Source organism: Oncorhynchus masou, chromosome 31, assembly GCF_036934945.1.
Source record: "Oncorhynchus masou masou isolate Uvic2021 chromosome 31, UVic_Omas_1.1, whole genome shotgun sequence".
Taxonomy (NCBI): Eukaryota; Metazoa; Chordata; class Actinopteri; order Salmoniformes; family Salmonidae; genus Oncorhynchus; species Oncorhynchus masou.
Window position 1 is genome coordinate 7,662,754 of NC_088242.1, and position 20,670 is coordinate 7,683,423.

General features: G+C 42.3%; 2 protein-coding genes across 4 annotated transcripts; one reads left to right on the top strand and one right to left on the bottom strand.

The window, feature by feature from the left end:
- The first annotated feature begins 6,649 nt into the window (after positions 1-6,649).
- On the top strand, positions 6,650-15,449 carry LOC135523383 (catechol O-methyltransferase domain-containing protein 1-like). Of its 3 annotated transcripts, none has more exons than XM_064950022.1 (8): positions 6,650-6,788; positions 8,025-8,092; positions 8,288-8,415; positions 10,639-10,744; positions 10,944-11,062; positions 13,970-14,024; positions 14,109-14,242; positions 14,824-15,449. In XM_064950022.1, exons 3-8 carry the CDS (start codon positions 8,311-8,313, stop codon positions 14,974-14,976), a joined length of 672 nt encoding a protein of 223 aa, XP_064806094.1. In that variant the 5' UTR covers positions 6,650-6,788; positions 8,025-8,092; positions 8,288-8,310; the 3' UTR covers positions 14,977-15,449. The 3 variants fall into 3 exon arrangements, with proteins under 3 accessions (XP_064806094.1, XP_064806093.1, XP_064806092.1); XM_064950021.1 differs by lacking the exon at positions 6,650-6,788 and adding an exon at positions 7,417-7,528; XM_064950020.1 differs by lacking the exon at positions 6,650-6,788 and having other exon boundaries at positions 8,011-8,092.
- A 343-nt stretch (positions 15,450-15,792) lies between these two features.
- On the bottom strand, positions 15,793-19,869 carry LOC135523382 (voltage-dependent anion-selective channel protein 2). Its single transcript, XM_064950019.1, has 9 exons — positions 19,740-19,869; positions 18,868-18,939; positions 18,426-18,475; positions 18,176-18,328; positions 18,043-18,095; positions 17,593-17,820; positions 17,228-17,378; positions 16,959-17,016; positions 15,793-16,864 (listed from the first exon to the last, which is right to left on the bottom strand). Exons 2-9 carry the CDS (start codon positions 18,932-18,934, stop codon positions 16,773-16,775), a joined length of 852 nt encoding a protein of 283 aa, XP_064806091.1. The 5' UTR covers positions 18,935-18,939; positions 19,740-19,869; the 3' UTR covers positions 15,793-16,772.
- Positions 19,870-20,670: the final 801 nt, after the last annotated feature.

Here is a 20,670-nt window from a genome sequence, read left to right on the forward strand (position 1 = left end):
CAGAAGTAACAAAATAATAATCAATAAATAATCAGAACGGCTGCTGCTGCCTCGGCAGGAACTAATGGGGATCCATAATAAACCCCAGGAAGAGTAGCTGCTGCCATGACAGGAACTAATGGGGATCCATAATAAACCCCAGGAAGAGTAGCTGCTGCCTAGGCAGGAACTAATGGGGATCCATAATAAACCCCAGGAAGAGTAGCTGCTGCCTTGGCAGGAACGGATGGGGATCCATAATAAACCACAGGAAGAGTAGCTGCTGCCTCGGCAGGAACTAATGGGGATCCATAAAAAAACCCAGGAAGAGTAGTTGCTGCCTTGACAGGAACTAATGGGGATCCATAGTAAACCCCAGGAAGAGTAGTTGCTGCCTTGGCAGGAACTAATGGGGATCCATAATAAACCCCAGGAAGAGTAGTTGCTGCCTTGGCAGGAACTAATGGGGATCCATAATAAACCCCAGGAAGAGTAGTTGCTGCCTTGGCAGGAACTAATGGGGATCCATAATAAACCCCAGTAAGAGTAGCTCCTGCCTTGGCAGGAACTAATGGGGATCCATAATAAACCCCAGGAAGAGGAGCTGCTGCCTCAGCAGGAACTAATGGGGATCCATAATAAACCCCAGGAAGAGTAGCTGCTGCCTCGGCAGGAACTAATGGGGATCCATAATAAACCCCTGGAAGAGTAGCTGCTGCCTTGGCAGGAACTAATGGGGAACCATAATAAACCAGAGGAAGAGTAGTTGCTGCCTTGACAGGAATGAATGGGGATCCATAATAAACCCCAGGAAGAGTAGCTGCAGCCTTGGCAGGAACTAATGGGGATCCATATTAAACCCCAGGAAGAGTAGCTGCTGCCTCGGCAGGAACTAATGGGGATCCATAATAAACCCCAGGAAGAGTAGTTGCTGCCTTGGCAGGAACTAATGGGGATCCATAATAAACCCCAGTAAGAGTAGCTCCTGCCTTGGCAGGAACTAATGGGGATCCATAATAAACCCCAGGAAGAGGAGCTGCTGCCTCAGCAGGAACTAATGGGGATCCATAATAAACCCCAGGAAGAGTAGCTGCTGCCTTGGCAGGAACTAATGGGGATCCATAATAAACCCCAGGAAGAGTAGTTGCTGCCTTGGCAGGAACTAATGGGGATCCATAATAAACCCCAGGAAGAGTAGCCGCTGCCTTGACAGGAACTAATGGTTATCCGTAATAAACCCCAGGAAGAGTAGCTGCTGCCTTGGCAGGAACTAATGGGGATCTATAATAATCCCCAGGAAGAGTAGCTGCTGCCTTGGCAGGAACTAATGGGGATCCATAATAAACCTCAGGAAGAGTAGCTGCTGCCTTGGCAGGAACTAATGGGGATCTATAATAAACCCCAGGAAGAGTAGTTGCTGCCTTGACAGGAACTAATGGGGATCCATAATAAATACAGATATTGTTTATTTGTAATATTACATGTTATGTTATGGAATATATCAAATAATATGTATGGATTTGACCGGCTAAAGAGAATGAAGCAGAATAATAGACTATCAACCTCCTCAACATTAGGTTTTGTCTCTCACTTCACTCTCTTGTCAAGACGATGCAGTATCAGTATATTTAGCTTGAAAAGGGCTGTCAAATCAAACCGTCAAGACTGCACTTTTGGATGAAGCCCTACTGCTCGCTCATCTGTCAATCAAAGGAGGAAGACTCCTGCCAAAGTCAAATTGAAGAGTTGAGAGAAACGGAGTTGTCTGACAAGCTAACATTTCACAGTGAGACCTGGGTGATAGAGATATTTGAAGGGTTTTCTGACAAGCTAACATTTCGCAGTGAGACCTGGGTGATAGAGATATTTGAAGGGTATTCAGACAAGCTAACATTTCGCAGTGAGACCTGGGTGATAGAGATATTTGAAGGGTTTTCTGACAAGCTAACATTTCACAGTGAGACCTGGGTGATAGAGATATTTGAAGGGTATTTTTTAAATGGGGCGGCAGGGTAGCCTAGTGGTTAGAGCGTTGTACTAGTAACCGGAAGGTTGCAAGTTCAAACCCCTGAGCTGACAAGGTAGAAATCTGTTGTTCTGCCCCTGAACAAGGCAGTTAATTCACCGTTCCTAGAACGTCATTGAAAATGAGAATTTGTTCTTAACTGACTTGCCTAGTTAAATAAAGGTAAAATAAAATATACCTAACTGGACCTCAGGGGTTGTTTCCTGTTCCTGTATTCCTGACAGAGTGCACCACGTTTGACCAGTGAACACTATGTAGAGAACAGGGTGCCGTTTGGGTAGCTGATGATAGGAGAAGGACTCTCTGGTATGAACGAGGAAGTACCACACCCATACTATAGATACAGCATTTCAACAAAAGCACACTAGACTTGTTGGTTATGATTTGCGCATGCCGTCAGCTGAACGACATACGTACCGGTCAATATAGTCTTCCTGAATTTATTTGTATCTTTCATAACATATTGCGGTAAACTGTGGGCTGTTGGGTTGAGCGTGCAGTGATTAACACAGAGACCAGGAGGTTTTAGTCAGCAAACATGACTTTACTAGGCCATAAAATAAACATAACAAAGAAAATCACATAGGTTTGGCTCTCTGTCAGTCTCTCCCGCGGTGTGCCACAGTGCTCCTTTTATGTGGCCTCCACAGCTGGTTGGCAATTTCGCCTAATTAGCTCCACTTGGAGCCATCCGTGCCAGAGTGCTCAGCTCGTGTCCTCCCAGCAGACGGAGCCAACGTCGCAGCACCTACCTCCCAGGATACCACAACATTAAGTTAGCTGGAGATACACAATATATATATATTTTTTAACTTAACCTTTATTTAACTAGACAAGTCAGTTAAAAACAGATTCTTATTTACAATGACAGCTTAGGAACAGTGGGTTAAATGCCTTGTTCAGTGGCAGAACAACAGATTTTCACCTTGTCAGCTCAGGGATTCGATCTGGCAACCTTTCGGTTACTGGCCCAACATTCTAACCACTAGGCTACCTGCCGCCCCAACAGCTGTTGAGGATCTTCACGCCGCTAGGAGCTGAAAGGAATATGTCAAGTCCAGTAAGTCATAACAGCATCAGGTTGTAGCCTAAGACTGTAGAGATCAGGGGAATAGAAAGGTATTCATGATGATATCCTTCACAGTAGCCTAAGACTGTAGAGATCAGGGGAATAGAAAGGTATTCATAATGATATCCTTCACAGTAGCCTAAGACTGTAGAGATCAGAGAAATAGAATGGCATCATAATGATATCCTTCACAGTAGCCTAAGACTATAGAGCTCAGAGAAATAGAATGGCATCATAATGATATCCTTCACAGTAGCCTAACACTGTAGAGATCAGAGAAATAGAATGGCATCATAATGATATCCTTCACAGTAGCCTAAGACTATAGAGCTCAGAGAAATAGAATGGCATCATAATGATATCCTTCACAGTAGCCTAACACTGTAGAGATCAGAGAAATAGAATGGCATCATAATGATATCCTTCACAGTAGCCTAAGACTGTAGAGCTCAGAGAAATAGAATGGCATCATAATGATATCCTTCACAGTAGCCTAAGACTGTAGAGCTCAGAGAAATAGAATGGCATCATAATGATATCCTTCACACCACAGCAATTTCCCAGATATACGGAGGAGTAATGCATCCCATCTGGATTTGTTGTGTGATGGTGTGATATTGCCTTTACTCCCTTACCAGGATGAGGGGTGCCCCTTGGCAGACTCCTCCAGACTTTTCCTCACCTCAGTGGGCCAGCTGGAGCTGTGAGCCCCCATGTTTGGTCCCCATGGGGAAATACTCTCTCAGACAGACAGATTCTGTATTCACAGTTCATCTGGACAGGATGGAACCTGTAGACACTCAGAGAGACAGATTCTGGAACTGTGTATCACTTCACGTGATTCGTATTTTAGATTGGGAACTATGTTACTCACCAGGCCTCTTAGATAATACTCTGCTATTCTCTCTCTCTCTCTCTCTCTCTCTCTCTCTCTCTCTCTCTGTCTCTCTCTGTCTCTCTGTCTCTCTCTCTCTCTCTCTCTGTCTCTCTCTGTCTCTCTCTCTCTCTCTCTGTCTCTGTCTCTCTGTCTCTCTCTCTCTCTCTCTGTCTCTCTCTCTGTCTCTCTGTCTCTCTCTCTGTCTCTCTCTCTCTCTGTCTCTCTCTGTCTCCGTAAATTAATTGGTGCTATTTGCAACCCTCTAGTGGCACACCTGGCAGCTGCTTGCCCTGACCTTTCTCCTGGGGACGAGAAATAATAATATAATTGGTTAGTCACTGTGTTATCCTGAGTTTATTCTGCCCTGTGCTTGTCAAAACTGAGGCATATCATCATCCAAAGCTTTTAAAACGAAGGCATATCATTACCCAAAGCTCTTAAAACTGAGGCATATCATGAACTAATGCAGTCAATAATGATTTTAGATTATGTAATGACATAGTCATGGAGGCACTGACATTTTCTGTGTCTCCTCTCTCTCTCCCCTTCTCCCCTCCTCTCTCATTCCCTCCCCCTCCTCTCTCATTCCCTCTCCCCTCCTCTCTCATTCCCTCCCCTCTCTCTCTCCTCCTCTCTCATTCCCTCTCCCTTCCTCTCTCATTCCCTCTCCTCCTCCTCTCTCATTCCCTCTCCTCCTGCTCTCTCATTCCCTCTCCTCCTCTCTCATTCCCTCTCCCCTCCTCTTTCATCCCCTCTCTCTGCTCCTCCTCTCTCTGCTCCTCCTCTCTCATCCCCTCTCTCTGCTCCTCCTCTCTCATTCCCTCTCCCCTCCTCTCTCATTCCCTCTCCCTCCTCTCTCATTCCCTCTCCCCTCCTCTCTCCCCTCCTCTCTCACTCCCTCTCTCTGCTCCTCCTCTCTCATTCCCTCTCCCCTCTCTCTCCTCCTCTCTCATTCCCTCTCTCCTCCTCTCTCCCCTCCTCTCTCATTCCCTCTCCCCTCCTCTCTCCTCCCCCTCTTTCCCCTGAAGTTAATTATCTACACCATTAGTCTCTGACATAAAGCCAGCTGCTCTTGACCTTGTGCTCATGTGTCTCAGAGCAGCTGATGAAAGGGAGTCGTCCCCTCATGACTGGATTAAGCGCTGATATGGGATGTGTGCATTCCAAATAGCACTCTATTCCCTATATAAGTGCACTACTTTTGACCAGATCGAGCCCCTATGGGCCCTGGTCAAAAGTGATGCACTACATAGGGAATAGGATGCCATTTGGGATGTAGCTATGGTGTGTGTCTGGCACTATTAGGATCCTACACAGGGCCCTGTGATGAGGCCCACCATCCTCCAGCCGTCTCTCCATGCAGAGCCACGTCTCTCGCTGGGAACATGCTGTCACCACACTATCACACGGCATGGCTGTGGAACTAAAAGGCCCTGAGGAGAAGACTGCTATTCACTTCAGCTACAGATCAGAGATATCAGCTCCCACTGGCCTGCTGATCACCACACCAACACATACTGTATGTAACTTGGTCAAAATACCATAGAGGCAGAGAGTTGGTCTATGTTACATTGTTGACAAGGACTTCATTGTGTAGCCTAGTGAAAAATCCTACTGCTTTTTAATATGATAGAAAATAACTCAACCAGCCGAAATGCAAGAGCACATTGTAGATGCAGTAACATTACTATTGTATATGCAATAACATTACTATTGTATATGCAATAGCATTACTATTGTATATGCAATAACATTACTATTGTAGATGCAATAACATTACTATTGTATATGCAATAACATTACTATTGTAGATGCAATAACATTACTATTGTATATGCAATAACATTACTATTGTAGATGCAATAACATTACTATTGTAGATGCAATAACATTACTATTGTAGATGCAATAACATTACTATTGTATATGCAATAACATTACTATTGTAGATGCAATAACATTACTATTGTATATGCAATAACATTACTATTGTAGATGCAATAACATTACTATTGTATATGCAATAACATTACTATTGTATATGCAATAACATTACTATTGTAGATGCAATAACATTACTATTGTATATGCAATAACATTACTATTGTATATGCAATAACATTACTATTGTATATGCAATAACATTACTACTGTATATGCAATAACATTACTATTGTAGATGCAATAACAATACTATTGTATATGCAATAACATTACTATTGTATATGCAATAACATTACTATTGTAGATGCAATAACATTACTATTGTATATGCAATAACATTACTATTGTAGATGCATTAACATTACTATTGTAGATGCATTAACATTACTATTGTATATGCAATAACATTACTATTGTAGATGCAATAACATTACTATTGTAGATGCAATAACATTACTATTGTATATGCAATAACATTACTATTGTAGATGCAATAACATTACTATTGTATATGCAATAACATTACTATTGTATATGCAATAACATTACTATTGTAGATGCAATAACATTTTTGTTAGGTGAAAGTAGCAGACCAATGGCCCAGTGGATATATATCTCCCATAATACAGTATACTGAACATTGACGTGACAACAGCGCCCCTCTCTGTACGAAAGTATGCATCACATGTTGGTCATCCCCTCAGCTATTTATTTTGTTCATGATCACTTTACATGCGTCATGGATGCTCTAAAGAGATATTTCAGACAGTCACAAACAGCCCAGACGAACACGGGGGTAATAGTAGGGTTGACCTGGATTTTCTGCGATACAGAATCAACTGGAGGGTGACGGTGCCATTACCCTCGTAAGGTATCTGACATGACATCAAAAGGTAAACAACAGTCCATGGTTTCCATGGTTTCCGACTGTACTGTGGTACTAAAGTAAATACTACATACCTGGGACACTGACTGTAGTCATTAAGACTATAGAATTTGCAATTCAACAATGACATTGCAAAATTATAGTAGTCTAGAATGATATGATTTTTTGTTGTTGAGACATGGCCTTGCAAATACGTTATAGGGCTAATGTTTTGGACAAGACCTGTTCACATATTCCTACTGGAACTATTGTCAGACGAGTTTTACATCGAGTTCAAAATAAACACACTGCTCAAACCGACGGTCCTTGTTGGCCTCTGTGTTGTGATGACAACCAATGATCCACATTCTCTAAGTGTTCTAGGATACTCTTGTTGTTGTTTCTGTAACAGCAGGCTCCATGGTACTGAATGTTCCACAAACGGAATAGGAATAGGGGGAACTGTCGTAATACAATACACAACTTTACAGAGACACAGAAGCCTCACACTTTGACAACTATTACGCACCACACAGCTAGGTCTTTGTGTAAAACTACCATGGTTATGAGCACATGATAAAGCAATGGCATTATCTAGATTTGGCGAAGCAAGTTTTAAATGGATTATTCATGATTCAGGGATCAGAGACCCTCCCTCCATCCCTCCCTGTTCTCAGAGGCCATTTTTATACAGTGAATCACATAACGGTACAACATAACTGGCACCACGCAGATTCATAGTTCGTCGAATTAATCTCCTTATACGCGGTAAGTAGGTTACTGTATGCATTACTTTTGGTGCTCCGTCATGTGAAGATCGGGTTATTTGTCCATGTTGTGATGAGGAACTTTGTACAAATCATTCAGATAATTTTGCAGCCATAAGATATAATGGTACAAAATATCAGTGTCTGAATGGATTCGGATGACAAGTTAACAATTCAACAGTATCTTGCTCAGAGTAAAATGGTGTTAAATTGCAGACCACTTGTGGTTATGGGCATTACAGCCGTTTGGGGTGGTTTGAGCACATGAGCGGTCACGTGCACGCGCGTATTATTAATTTGACCGAGAACATTGTAATATACGCGCAATTTGAATATATTGTCCTTTCATGTGTATGCATTATATTTAGGGTGCGCCACTATATTACAGCTTCGCGGTTACGTATAGCAAACAAGGAAAGAACTTGTTACACGGTAAGAAGTCCTTGATCTGTCAATGTTTAAGCGAGCTGAAACATTGTTACAATGTCTTTTCACAGTGTGTCCAGAGAAGCATTGATCGGCTCGGCTACACTTGGAGTTGTCTTTGTGGCTGGTTATTACATTGGTAAGGGGGGTTAGAATCAACCTACAGCCTTATCAATTTCATCACATGTCAAGATGACGTTGAACAGTCAAATATGGCAGAGTCATCGTGCATTGTTTCCCATTATTGTTAAATTATCAAACACTTAAACCACAGTATCTGTACCATATAGCCATCTTGAGATTACTCATCAATTGACGTGATTGCTCCCTCCAGGCAAAAGAAGATCCACATTTTCCATGGACATCTTCAAGAGTCACTCTGGGGCAAAAGATAACCCTTTGATGCAGTATGTCCTCAATCATTCAATGAGGGAGCATCCGGCCTTGAAAAAACTCAGACTGGTAAGAAGGTCCGGGTTTACACGTCTTCATTATCAAATATGTTCATATATTTGCCAAACAGTAGAAACTGTCCAAAGTCCATAGTGTCTGTCTTTTGCCACAAGGGGGCAACATTTATTACGCTGTACAATTCAAATCTAATTTTATATGTCACATGAGCCGAATACAACAACACTTTACAGTGAAATGTTTACTTTACAAGCCCTTGACCAACTATGAAGTTAAGGAAAATAAGAAAATAGACAAATAACAAATAATTAAAGAGCAACAATAAAATAACAGGAGTGATGATATATAATAGGGGTACCGGTACAGAGTCAATGTGTGGGGGCACAGGTTAGTTGAGGTAATTGATGCAATATGTACAGTACCAGTCAAAAGTTTGGACACACCTACTCATTCAAGGATTTTTCTTTATTTAAAAAAAAAAACTATTTTCTACATTGTAGAGTATTAGTGAAGGCATAAACTATGAAATAACACATGGAATCATGTAGAAACAAAAAAAAGTGTTAAACAAATCAAAAATATATTTTATATTTGAGATTCTTCAAAGTCGCCACCCTTTTCCTTGATAACAGCTTTGCACACTCTTGGCATTCTCTCAACCAGTTTCATGAGGAATGCTTTTCCAACAGTCTTGAAGGAGTTCCCACATATGCTGAGCACTTGTTGCCTGCTTTTCCTTCACTCTGCGGTTCAACTCATCCCAAACCATCTCAATTGGGTTGAGGTCAGGTGATTGTGGAGGCCAGGTCATCTGATGCAGCACTCCATCCTTCTTGGTTAATAATCCCTTACACGGGCCTCTCGGGTGGCGCAGTGGTCTAAGGCACTGCATCACAGTGCTGGTTGTGCCACCAGATATTCTGGGTTCGAGCCCAGGCTCTGCTGCAGCCGGGAGGCCCATGGGGCGATGTACAAGCGTTGTCCGAGTTAGGGGGGGTTTGGCCGGCAGGGATATCCTTGTCTTATCACGCACTCCTGTGGCGGGCTGGGCACAGTGCACGCTGACCAGGTCGCTCGGTGTACAGTGTTTCTTCCGACACATTGGTGCGGCTGGATTCCGGGTGGGTTGTGCATTGTGTCAAGAAGCAGTGCGGGTTGGTTGGGTTGTGTTTCAGGGACGCATGGTTCTTGACCTTCGCCTCTCCCGAGTTGCAGCGATGAGACAAGACAGTAACTACTACCAATTGGATACCACAAAATTGGGGAGAAAAAGGGGTAAAATAATTAAAAAATATATCTATATATTTAAAAGCCCTTGGAGGTGTGCTGGGTCATTGTCCTGTTGAAAAACAAAGTAAAGTCCCCTCTAAGCGCAAACCAGATGGGATGGCGTATCGGTGTAGAATGCTGTTGTAGCCATGCTGGCTAAGTGTGACCTTGAATTCCAAATCCTGCAGTGCCAGACGTCCCCCTGCTTAAGCCAGTACATGTCCAGGCCCGTCTCTGAAGTTTGCTAGAGAGCATTTGGCCTGATTCATGCAGTCTCCTCTGAACAGTTGATGTTGAGATGTGTCTGTTACTTGAACTCTGTGATGGGTTTATTTGGGCTGCAATTTCCGAGGCTGGTAACTGTAATGAACGTATCCTCTGCAGCAGAGTTAACTCTGGGTCTTCCATTCCTGTAGCGGTCCTCGTGAGAGCCAGTTTCATCATAGCGCTTGATGGTTTTTGCGACTGCACAATGCAAATAGCCGGGTATCCATTTGATTAGCTGTTCATGAGTCTTATGGCTTGGGGGTAGAAGCTGTTAAGAAGCCTTTTGGACCTAGACTTGGCGGTATCGTGTGGTAGGAGAGAGAACAGTCTATGACTGGAGTCTTTGGCAATTTTTAGAACCTTCCTTGCCATGACATTGCCTGGTATAGAGGTCCTGGATGTCAGGAAGCTTGGCCATAGTGATGTACTGGGCTGTACGCACTATCCTCTGACCTCCTCCCTATAGGCTGTCTCATTAATGTCAGTGATCTGGCCTACCACTGTTGTGTCATCGGCAAACTTAATGATGGTGTTGGAGTCGTGCCTGGCCATGCAGTCATGAGTGAACAAGGAGTACAGGAGGGGACTGAGCACACACTCTCTGTTCACAAGTGTCTGGGTCTGAGACTTGTAAATATAAATGTACACTTAGTAAACAGGCTGTTTATCATGTTAACTTTTCTATTTCTGGAGAAAAACCGAGAATGAACATGTCCTTTCTTCTGTTTTGTCTTCCAGAGGACTATGGATGATTCGTGGAACTTCATCATGGTTGCCGCTGAGCAGTCTCAGCTGATGGCTAACCTGGCAAGACTCATCAAAACCAAGAAAGCTATAGAAATCGGTAAACGTTATTCACATTATACTCTTTATAATAATCTCTTCTCACTAGTTTCTGTAGGATTTTATTTCATGTTGCTTGTACCACCAATAACAGTGTAAATCTAGTCCATATTGGCTCGCAAAAACAAATACTGGTTTTATGTAAAACATTTACTGTATACGAGTCTCAATAATACTTGTTTTATTTGTCTACCCTGTAGGAGTATACACAGGGTACAACACTCTGAGCATAGCGCTGGTTCTGCCAGACGACGGGAAGATGGTGGCCTGTGACATCAAAGACGAATACCCCAATATCGGCAAACCCTTCTGGAAAGAGGTGATATGTGGCTTTACGTTTGCTTTCTCTGACACACCAGTGCTACGTGACCGACTGTTGACGTGACTCTTTTTGACAGGCATTTCAGCGGGCAGAATCATTTGATTGACTATATGTCATCTCTCACACCAGTGTAGTGATTCTGGCGTGTGCTGGCCAGACATGGGTGTATTTGTAAGCCTTGTCAAGATCCCCAGGTAACAAATTACATTCTGAAACTATTATATGCACATTAGCCTGGTCCCAGATCTGTTTGTGCTCTTGCTGTAATAGTTGGCATGGTGGTTATAGTTGGCATGGTGGGTATAGTTGGCATGATGGTTATAGTTGGCATGGTGGTAATAGTTGGCATGGTGGGTATAGTTGGCATGATGGTTATAGTTGGCATGGTGGGTATAGTTGGCATGATGGTTATAGTTGGCATGGTGGTTATAGTTGGCATGGTGGGTATAGTTGGCATGATGGTAATAGTTGGCATGGTGGTAATAGTTGGCATGATGGTTATAGTTGGCATGATGGTTATGGTTGGCATGATGGTAATAGTTGGCATGGTGGTAATAGTTGGCATGGTGGTTATAGTTGGCATGATGGTTATGGTTGGCATGATGGTAATAGTTGGCATGATGGTAATAGTTGGCATGGTGGTTATAGTTGGCATGATGGTTATAGTTATCATGGTGGTTATAGTTGGCATGGTGGTTATAGTTGGCATGGTGGTTATAGTTGGCATGGTGGTTATAGTTGGCATGATGGTTATAGTTGGCATGATGGTAATAGTTGGCATGATGGTTATGGTTGGTATGATGGTTATGGTTGGCATGATGGTTGAATGAATGAATGATGAAATTTTGCTAGAGAGATTTTGCTAGAGAGATTTTGCTGGGCTGAGAGTTGGTATGTTTTGTGAGCTTGTTGCTCAGATAGAGCTTATTTGATGTCCATTGTTTCTTAGTTTGTTTGTGAAATTGTTTAATATTCTGTTTCATTTGTTCCCAGGGGGGAAGGGGAAGGCACCTAGGGAGTGCTTAGGCAAGAGGCCCGCGGGCATACATATACCCGTAGCATATTCGCTGTCTAGGCACACTAGGTAAGACCTGGGCGGACCACCCCCTTTTATTTTGGTTAGGGCACCAGGTGGTGATAAATTAGGTAAGTAGTGGGTAGGCAGGTAAGATAGGAGAGGGGGGGCTTTGAGATTTACTTTCTTTGCTTTGGTTCCGTCCAGCCCCTTTTCCCCATATTACCGTGTGAAGGAATAAAGTCCTGGTAAACGGTACCACATTCTGCCTGTTGTCATTCTTTCTTGCACCTACAGTCCATACCTCTTTCACTTCACGGAGAGTTTAGTTGTAGCAGGGTGTTGCGTTCCCTCTTCATAGAGGCGTGCGTAACATAATTTTAAAGTCGACCAATCAGCTGCTTGAGGGATTTCAGGAAGCCATTTCCTGAAATAAACACATGCAAACATACAAACTACAACACATAAACTGGGGAACGTAACAGTTATGGTTGGCATGGTGGTAATAGTTGGCATGGTGGTTATAGTTGGCATGGTGGTTAAAGTTGGCATGGTGGTTAAAGTTGGCATGGTGGTTAAAGTTGGCATGATGGTTATAGTTGGCATGATGGTTATAGTTGGCATGATGGTTATAGTTGGCATGATGGTTATAGTTGGCATGGTGAAACAAACAGACTGGTACTCAAGCTACATTTGCAAGTAAAACTAAATGCATGCTCTTCAACCAATCGCTGCCCACACCTGCCCGCCCGTCCAGCATCACTTCTCCGGGCGGTTCTGACTTAGAATATATGGACAACTACAAATACCTAGGTATCTGGTTAGACTGTAAACTCTCCTTCCAGACTAACATTAAGCATATCCAATCCAAAGTTAAATCGAGAATCAGCTTCCTATTTCGCAACAAAGCATCGTAAAACTGACTCTCCTACCGATCCTCGACGATGTCATTTACAAAATAGTCTCCAACACTCTACTCAGCAAATTGGATGTAGTCTATCACAGTGCCATATACTACCCACCAGTGCGACCTCTCGCTGGCTGGCCCTCGCTTCATATTCGTCGCCAAACCCACTGGCTCCAGGTCATCTATAAGTCTTTGCTAGGAAAAGCCCCGCCTTATCTCAGCTCACTGGTCACCATAGCAACACCCACCCGTAGCACGCGTTCCAGCAGGTATATTTCCCTGGTCATCCCCAAAGCCAACTCCCCCTTTGGCTGCCTTTCCTTCTAGTTCTCTGCTGCCAATGACTGGAACAAACTATAAAAATCACTAAAGCATCAGCTGTCAGAGCAGCTCACAGATCACTGCACCTGTACATAGCTCATCTGTTTTTTATTTTACCTTTATTTTACTAGGCAAGTCAGTTAAGAACAAATTCTTATTTTCAATGACGGCCTAGGAACAGTGGGTTAACTGCCTGTTCAGGGGCAGAACGACAGATTTGTACCTTGTCAGCTCGGGGATTCGAACTTGCAACCTTTCGGTTACCAGTCCAACGCTCTAACCACTAGGCTACCCTGCCGCTCTGTAAATACCCCATCCAACTACCTCATCCCCATACTGTTATTTATTTATTTTGCACTCCAGAGTCTCTACTTGCACAGTATCTCAATTCAAGCTTTTGAGAGACTGGCTGCGATTGTGTGATAGATTGATGGGAATGTGAAAGTAATCTGATCCATCATCGAGAGAGCATGTCAGAGGATCCATTACTAACGGTCTCACCTGATAACAGAAGTTCTTATCAATACTCACCTACCACCTTCCAGAAAAGACCCTTCTTGTTGACGTTGTAAGCAGAGTACAACATTTTGTTTGTCAGAAAAAGTAATGCGTAACCATGCATAACTCAACCACCAGGCCTACTTCTGTGCTTTCTTTGCAGGCTGGAGTGGAACAAAAAATAGATCTACGCATCCAGCCGGCATTGAAAACTCTAGGTATAGTAATAACATGTTTATAACAGATCCATTACAAAACAAGACAATGAACAAATGTAATTCACACTCAGTCCTCTTCCTCAGATGACCTCTTGGCCAATGGCGAGGCCGAGACATTTGACTTCGTCTTCATCGATGCAGACAAAGCAAACTATGACAACTACTATGAAAAATCCCTCCAGCTCGTGAGGAAAGGAGGCATTATTGCCATTGATAACGTGAGTATTTCAATATGAGGACTGAAGCCTAATCTAAAATCACATGGACAGCCGTAAGCAACTAAAAGATGTATATATATATATATATATATATATATATACACACACACACACTACTGTTCTAAAGTTTGGGGTCTTAGAAATGGCCTTGTTTTTGAAAGAAAAGCACATTTCTTTGTTCAGTGAAATACAGTGCAGACATTGTTAATGTTGTAAACGACCATTGTTGCTGGAAACGGCAAATTTTCTAAATGTAATATCTACTTAGGCGTACAGAGTCCCATTATCAGCAACCATCACTCTTGTGTTAGCTAATCCAAGTTTATCATTTTAAAAGGCTAATTGATTATTAGAAAACTCTTTTGCAATTATATTAACACAGCTGAAAGCTGTTGCACTGATTAAAGCGATACAACTGGCCTTTAGACCAATTGAGTATCTGGAGCATCATCATTTGTGGGTTCGATTAGGCTTTTTTTATTGCTTTTCTTTCAAAATCCAAGGACATTTAAGTTACCCCAAACTTTTGAATGGTAATATATATATATACATTAGAATGCTGATGCTGCTCTGTGCTTCAGGTTCTGTGGAGTGGGAAGGTGGTGAACCCTGCAGCTGATGACATTGACACCCAGGCCATTGACAAGCTGAACAAGAAGTTGTACCGGGATGTGAGGATCAACATCAGCATGCTCACTGTGGGAGACGGCGTGACACTGGCCTTCAAACTCTAACACTATGTAGGAGACAGGTCTTAACTATAGTACTAAATGGAAGATTGGCCAACACTGGTCTGTACTGTAGTATCAAAGTAGTTACAAGTAGCTTTGGGGTGTGATTGACCAACACTGGTCTATACTGTAGTATTGAAGTAGTTACAAGTAGCTTTGGGGTATGATTGACCAACACTGGTCTGTACTGTGGTTAACTGTAGTACCCAATTACTGAGAAGGAGCTTTACATTACAATAATCAGATAGTACTTGCCAAGTACTGACTTTTAAAATGGTTGTTTATAGGTCATTAAATCCATGTGTGTAATGCTGCCCTTGAATATATGTGACCTAAAAAGAATTAAAATGAAAAAAAAACTAGGACTGTCAGAGTTAATCAGGTAACTTTGTAATTTTTGTGCATTTTTTTATTTTAAATATATATTGTCTGAAGGCATTCAAAAATATACTGAAAACATAAACCTTTAAAAACAAGTCAAGTGTCTGCTTTCTCAATTTACATCATTTTGCCAACCGGTACTTTAGATAAAATTAAGATGTCAATATTCTTGTTTTTTTTAATGAAAAATCTTAAATCACACCTTAATTTGAGCAAATTCTGAAGTTGTGATAATTCACAGAAAACCCTGCGATTAAATAAAACCTGAAAGGACCAAAGTAACGTAATTTTTTTTACAGTTCTACACATTGTACTCAGGCGAGTCATACTTTCACGGTTACGGTTGTGCTGTAAAACAAGTGACTTGTCGTGTACGGTTTCATGGTTGTCCAACCGTGTGAAGACGCCATGACTTATCCAAGAACAAAAAGGACTGACTTGTTTAAAGACTTTATTGTAAAGGTAGACAGACAAGTGGACTTGGTTTCCCAGTCATAATTTATACACAGCTAGGGGGAAGGGGAGGTGAAGGAGTCACTCAGTTATAATACTTTCCCCTTTTCCTTTCTAATGACACCCAGAAAATCCCATTTGGCAAAATGTCTTGCAATTTATATTACCATGTTCAGCTAGGAAACAGGTCAAGATCATATGGGTCTGCAAAAAGACTACAGAGTGGGTGGCGAAGCAGTAAGCGTAATGAATTAACATGTCCTCAAGAATATTAGCTAAATAGATCAACACCCAATAGAAGAGGTTTAAGGTCTCTAGAATACGCGATGAACATTGAGTAGGAGTCGTCCTGACAACAGGCAACGCGTTGCTAACCGAAGGCTCCTCTATGTGCAAACGAAACAGGGATAGAAAGGATAGAAATTAAGGTATAATATCATTTGCTAGTGTGCAAAACAACAGTTCAGGATTGTCACATAATGACAACATAATAACATTGTTATTATATAGAGTTAAATCAAAGTATACATCTTTTTTTTTAATATAACCCTCCTTGGATTGTCCGGGCCAAAACAATACGTAAAACATGCAGAATAAACACGCTCTTTGAGAAGGAGGATGTATTTCACTAGTGGTACAGTACAGGAATACATAAGGACAGGATGACTGACTACAAACCAATACATCACAGGCTTAGTAGTACTGGGCCACTGTTCATAGGACACACAGGATGACTGACGACAAACCAACTGAAAGGAAATGACAGTGGCTGATAGGTCAGGGTTCCATCCATCTAACTGACAGAACTGAGGGCTATGTTGTTGATGTTGTAGATTACATTCACTGCTTTCCTTTGAGACATCCCTTACTGGTTGTTGGGTTGGAAATAAATAAGGCCAAATTCTTCTAATATTCCCTCAAATATTAAAACATGGAAGACTTCACTAGAAAGGATAGCTAGATACTTATGCCTCCAGCTCCAGGCCCAGTCCCAGCTTGTGGCCACCGGCGTTGATGCTCTTGCCATCCACCAGTGCAGACAGGACAAGTTTCATACCTGCAGAACAGGAAAAATAAATAACTTGGCTACAACAATCCACTTTGGTGATGGCCGGCAGTGCTATTGCAAAGTAGCGAGAGCCGGTTCTTACCTGGCCGCAGCGTCTGGGTATAGCCCACTCCCACCAAGCTGGCATTGTTAACTTTAGCCTGGAAAATATAACAGACACATACAATTAACAATGGAATACAACAGGTTATTGCATAAGAACGTCACTTTATTGTCCAGTTACTTCCTAAAAACATCTCATTTGACACAACCCATTCCCATTGAATAAACTAGTAATCCTGCAGAACCCGACTCTGAATACTAAACAGCCATCAGGCTGATAAACAAGACGAGCAAAAGAGCAGCACTCACAGATATGGAGGCACTGGAGTCCAGCTGATACTTGGCAGCAATGCCAAAGCGCGTGCTGTTGCTGCCTGCTGTCCAGGCCAGGTTCACAGCAGTCTCCAGCTTGTCATTCACCTTCTGGTAAATGGACCCTCCAAACTCTGTGCCATCATTACTGGGATATAGGACATAAACAGACCATACATTGTGTTCTCGTTGTCTGATGAAGATCTCTTTTATGTTTAATAATAACTCAATTAAAGATGAACTGAAACGCTCAAATCAACCTAGAACTTATTAAAATCGATGTAACTTGTTAAGACCATAGTACTTTTCACTTCACTGCTGAGACACAAGTCCTCCAACATTACAATCCATATGAAACTTACACATTGGTGTGCAGCTGGAAATCTCCCGTTTTGTAGCCAACAGCAAAGTTGCTCTGGGTCATTTTGGACTTCGCCGTGTCAAAGGTCATCTGGTAGCCAGCCAGCCATCCCTCGTATCCGGCCACCGCCGCCCCATGGATGGCCGGGCCGGCAAAGTCAAAGTCCACATCCACGCCCAAGTTGACGTATTCACGCTTATACGCAGTCTTCACCTTACCGCTCTTCTTGCTGTTAGAAGGAGAATAGAGGAGGAAAATAGGATGAATAAACATCAGTTTGATATTTCTGCTGTTCTCATTCAGGCATCACTGATTCTTTTCAATAAAGGAAGACGGGTGGTGGATTACGCAGTGCTGAACGTGCACAATAAATGTTATCCATTTCAGGGTTCCAAAAGACCGATAAGAAACATTTAGTTGTGCTTGAAATTAAAAAAGCCACAAACCTTACCCAGAATTTGGTGAGAATTGGGTGTCGAACGTAAGTTTCAGCCCTTTGGTGATCTATGGAAGATAAAAAAAACTTAAGCATAACTGAATAGAAAGTTCACAAACTACAGTATAGACTGGTTTCTCCTCTCTACCTGGTCTTCAACGGTGATCTCAGTCCCCAGAGTGTTGTCTGTGGTCCACTTCTCTGTAAACGTCAGGCCGTATTCAGCCCATTTGTACTTGGTCTCCAGGTTGCCATTGACTTTGCTGGTGTCAGTGTTGGATGAGCCAGAGGTTTTGAATTCCTAAATAACAACAATGACAGACTTAGTAAGCCTACATCTTGCTATGGAGGACCAGAATGTACAGCAACCCTGGTAGGATTGAAAGGCTAAAACTCACCACTCCACTTGAAGACTTAGTCTTGACATCAAGTTTCACCAATCCAAAACCTAATAGAAGAACAAACCATAACATTCAGAACACCACGTTCCATTACATATTAAGTTAGTGGCGTTAAACTTGTTTTGATTAGCATCTACTTAACAGTTAAATACTTGCCAAATGGACTACTACATGGAGAATATTGATCCATTCAGCCCAATTGTGACGTGGCTTGAACAAATTGAATGTCCGGGTGTTACATTAACTTCCTTGTAAAATGACACGTCAGTGTGAAATGTGTTCTGTGCATTGACGGAAACATTCCCTTACAAGGGCTCAAGGGAGGCCAAACGAAAGTGATGTGAACGTTTAAGTTGTCAGAAGATGCCCCTGTTACATTAATGAGTGTTCTGCCCATTATTCCTACAGGGGTAAACCAACCAGTTTCAAAGACATTTACCGTATCCTTTGTTGAAGATATCCTTTGCAGATTTACCAAGGTCACCATATGATGGAGGAACAGCCATTCTACCTGTGACAAGAAGGAAAATGGCAGATGACAAATGATGCTATCATAGTACTACTGACCGAGTTCCGCATGTAGCCTATTGCAGCAAATGTAGGACAAAGATGGCATTGCCACAAAGGGATAGTCCTAAAATGCTCGCCATTTATTGACTAGTAGCAGTGTACTCCACCACCAAGTAACTGATCAGATAGTAGGGAATGTACGGATCATCTTCTCGTAGGACTGTGAACACATTTTAAGGGATATAGCCAGGCCTACACAACCATCTCTACACACGTAAAGCTTTGCAGAACAAGGTTATCTGCCAGCAGCCATCTTGACGTCGATATTAGCACGTTAAAGCCCCTGCCAAGTCTCAAGTTGTTTGCTTGCCTAGCTAGTTAGCTACAATAGATCGTTACAATATGCAATAGCAATGTGACTGGCGGCTGGTTCAATGAAAGTCAAGTTAGCGAGCTAGTAGCCGTTAGCAAAATAGCAAGCCGGCGAGCAAGTTAACAAGCCATTAACATCACAGACAGGGATTTGCTCATAGCAGCAATCTGTTCTCTCAACTTGAACTAGACAATAAAAAGACGTAGCTAGGCAATGGTACATCATATTTCCACCTCGAAGTCAAAATGTAATTAGTTTACCCTTGACAATGGACTAACGTTAGCTACCGGTTACATGGATAGCTATCTGGCTACAGATTTCTCAGCGCTGGATCCCGGCCATGTCCCCTACCTAGCTAACGTTTAGCTAGTTAGCTGGCAAGCAAGGTATCTAATTAGAAAGAAAACAAAACTATGGCAATTACTTACTGGATTTCTTTGCGTTGGTGCAGATAGTTGGTTCGTTGTTTTCAAGCAGTTTCTAACACCGAGTCGCGACAGTCCTATCCAGCTGGAGGGCGATGAAGGAGAAACAGCGAAAGCAAAACAACCTCTCATGACCCCAGGATCGCAGGACCCTATAGATATAGGCGTTCGTTTTTTCGCCTGTCTAAATCAAAGTAGGATGACTGAGTTCTGGGTTTATTTGAGTATTTCTATGTCCATATTTAATCATTTTGTTAATACAAGACTGAAACACTTTAATATTTGTGTAATAATTTACTTAATACAATTGTCTTTACAAATAATATATCTGGCAACTAGAAGATGTCTTTATCACCATAGAAACCACGGTGCTTTACCTAACACGACAGGTCTAGCAGTCAGCTAATCACAAACCAAATTGTATTTGTCACATGCGCCGAATACAACATGTGTAGGTAGACCTTAGAGTGCCATGCTCACTATCAAGCCCTTAACCAACAATGCAGTTTTTAGAAAAAATACGTTAAGTAAAAAAATAGAGAAGTATAAAAAAATAAAAAATAAATAAAATGTCAGAGCAGCAGTAAAAATAACAAGAGAGAGGCTATACAGGGGGTCAATATGCCCGGGGTGCACAGGTTCGTCGAGATAATTGAGGTAATATGTACAAACAGGTAGAGTTGTAGGTGACTATGCATAGATAATAAACAGAGAGTAGCAGCAGCTTAAAAGGGGGGGGGGGGGGGGCAATGCAAATAGTCTGGGTAGCAATTTGATTAGTTGTGCAGGAGTCTTTTGTCTAGGGGGTAGAAGCTGTTAAGAAGCCTCTTGGACCTAGAAGCTTGGCCCCAGTGATGTACAGGGCTGTACTCCCTACCCTCTGTAATGCCTTGCGGTCGGAAGCTGAGCAGTATCAAACCAGGCAGTGATGCAA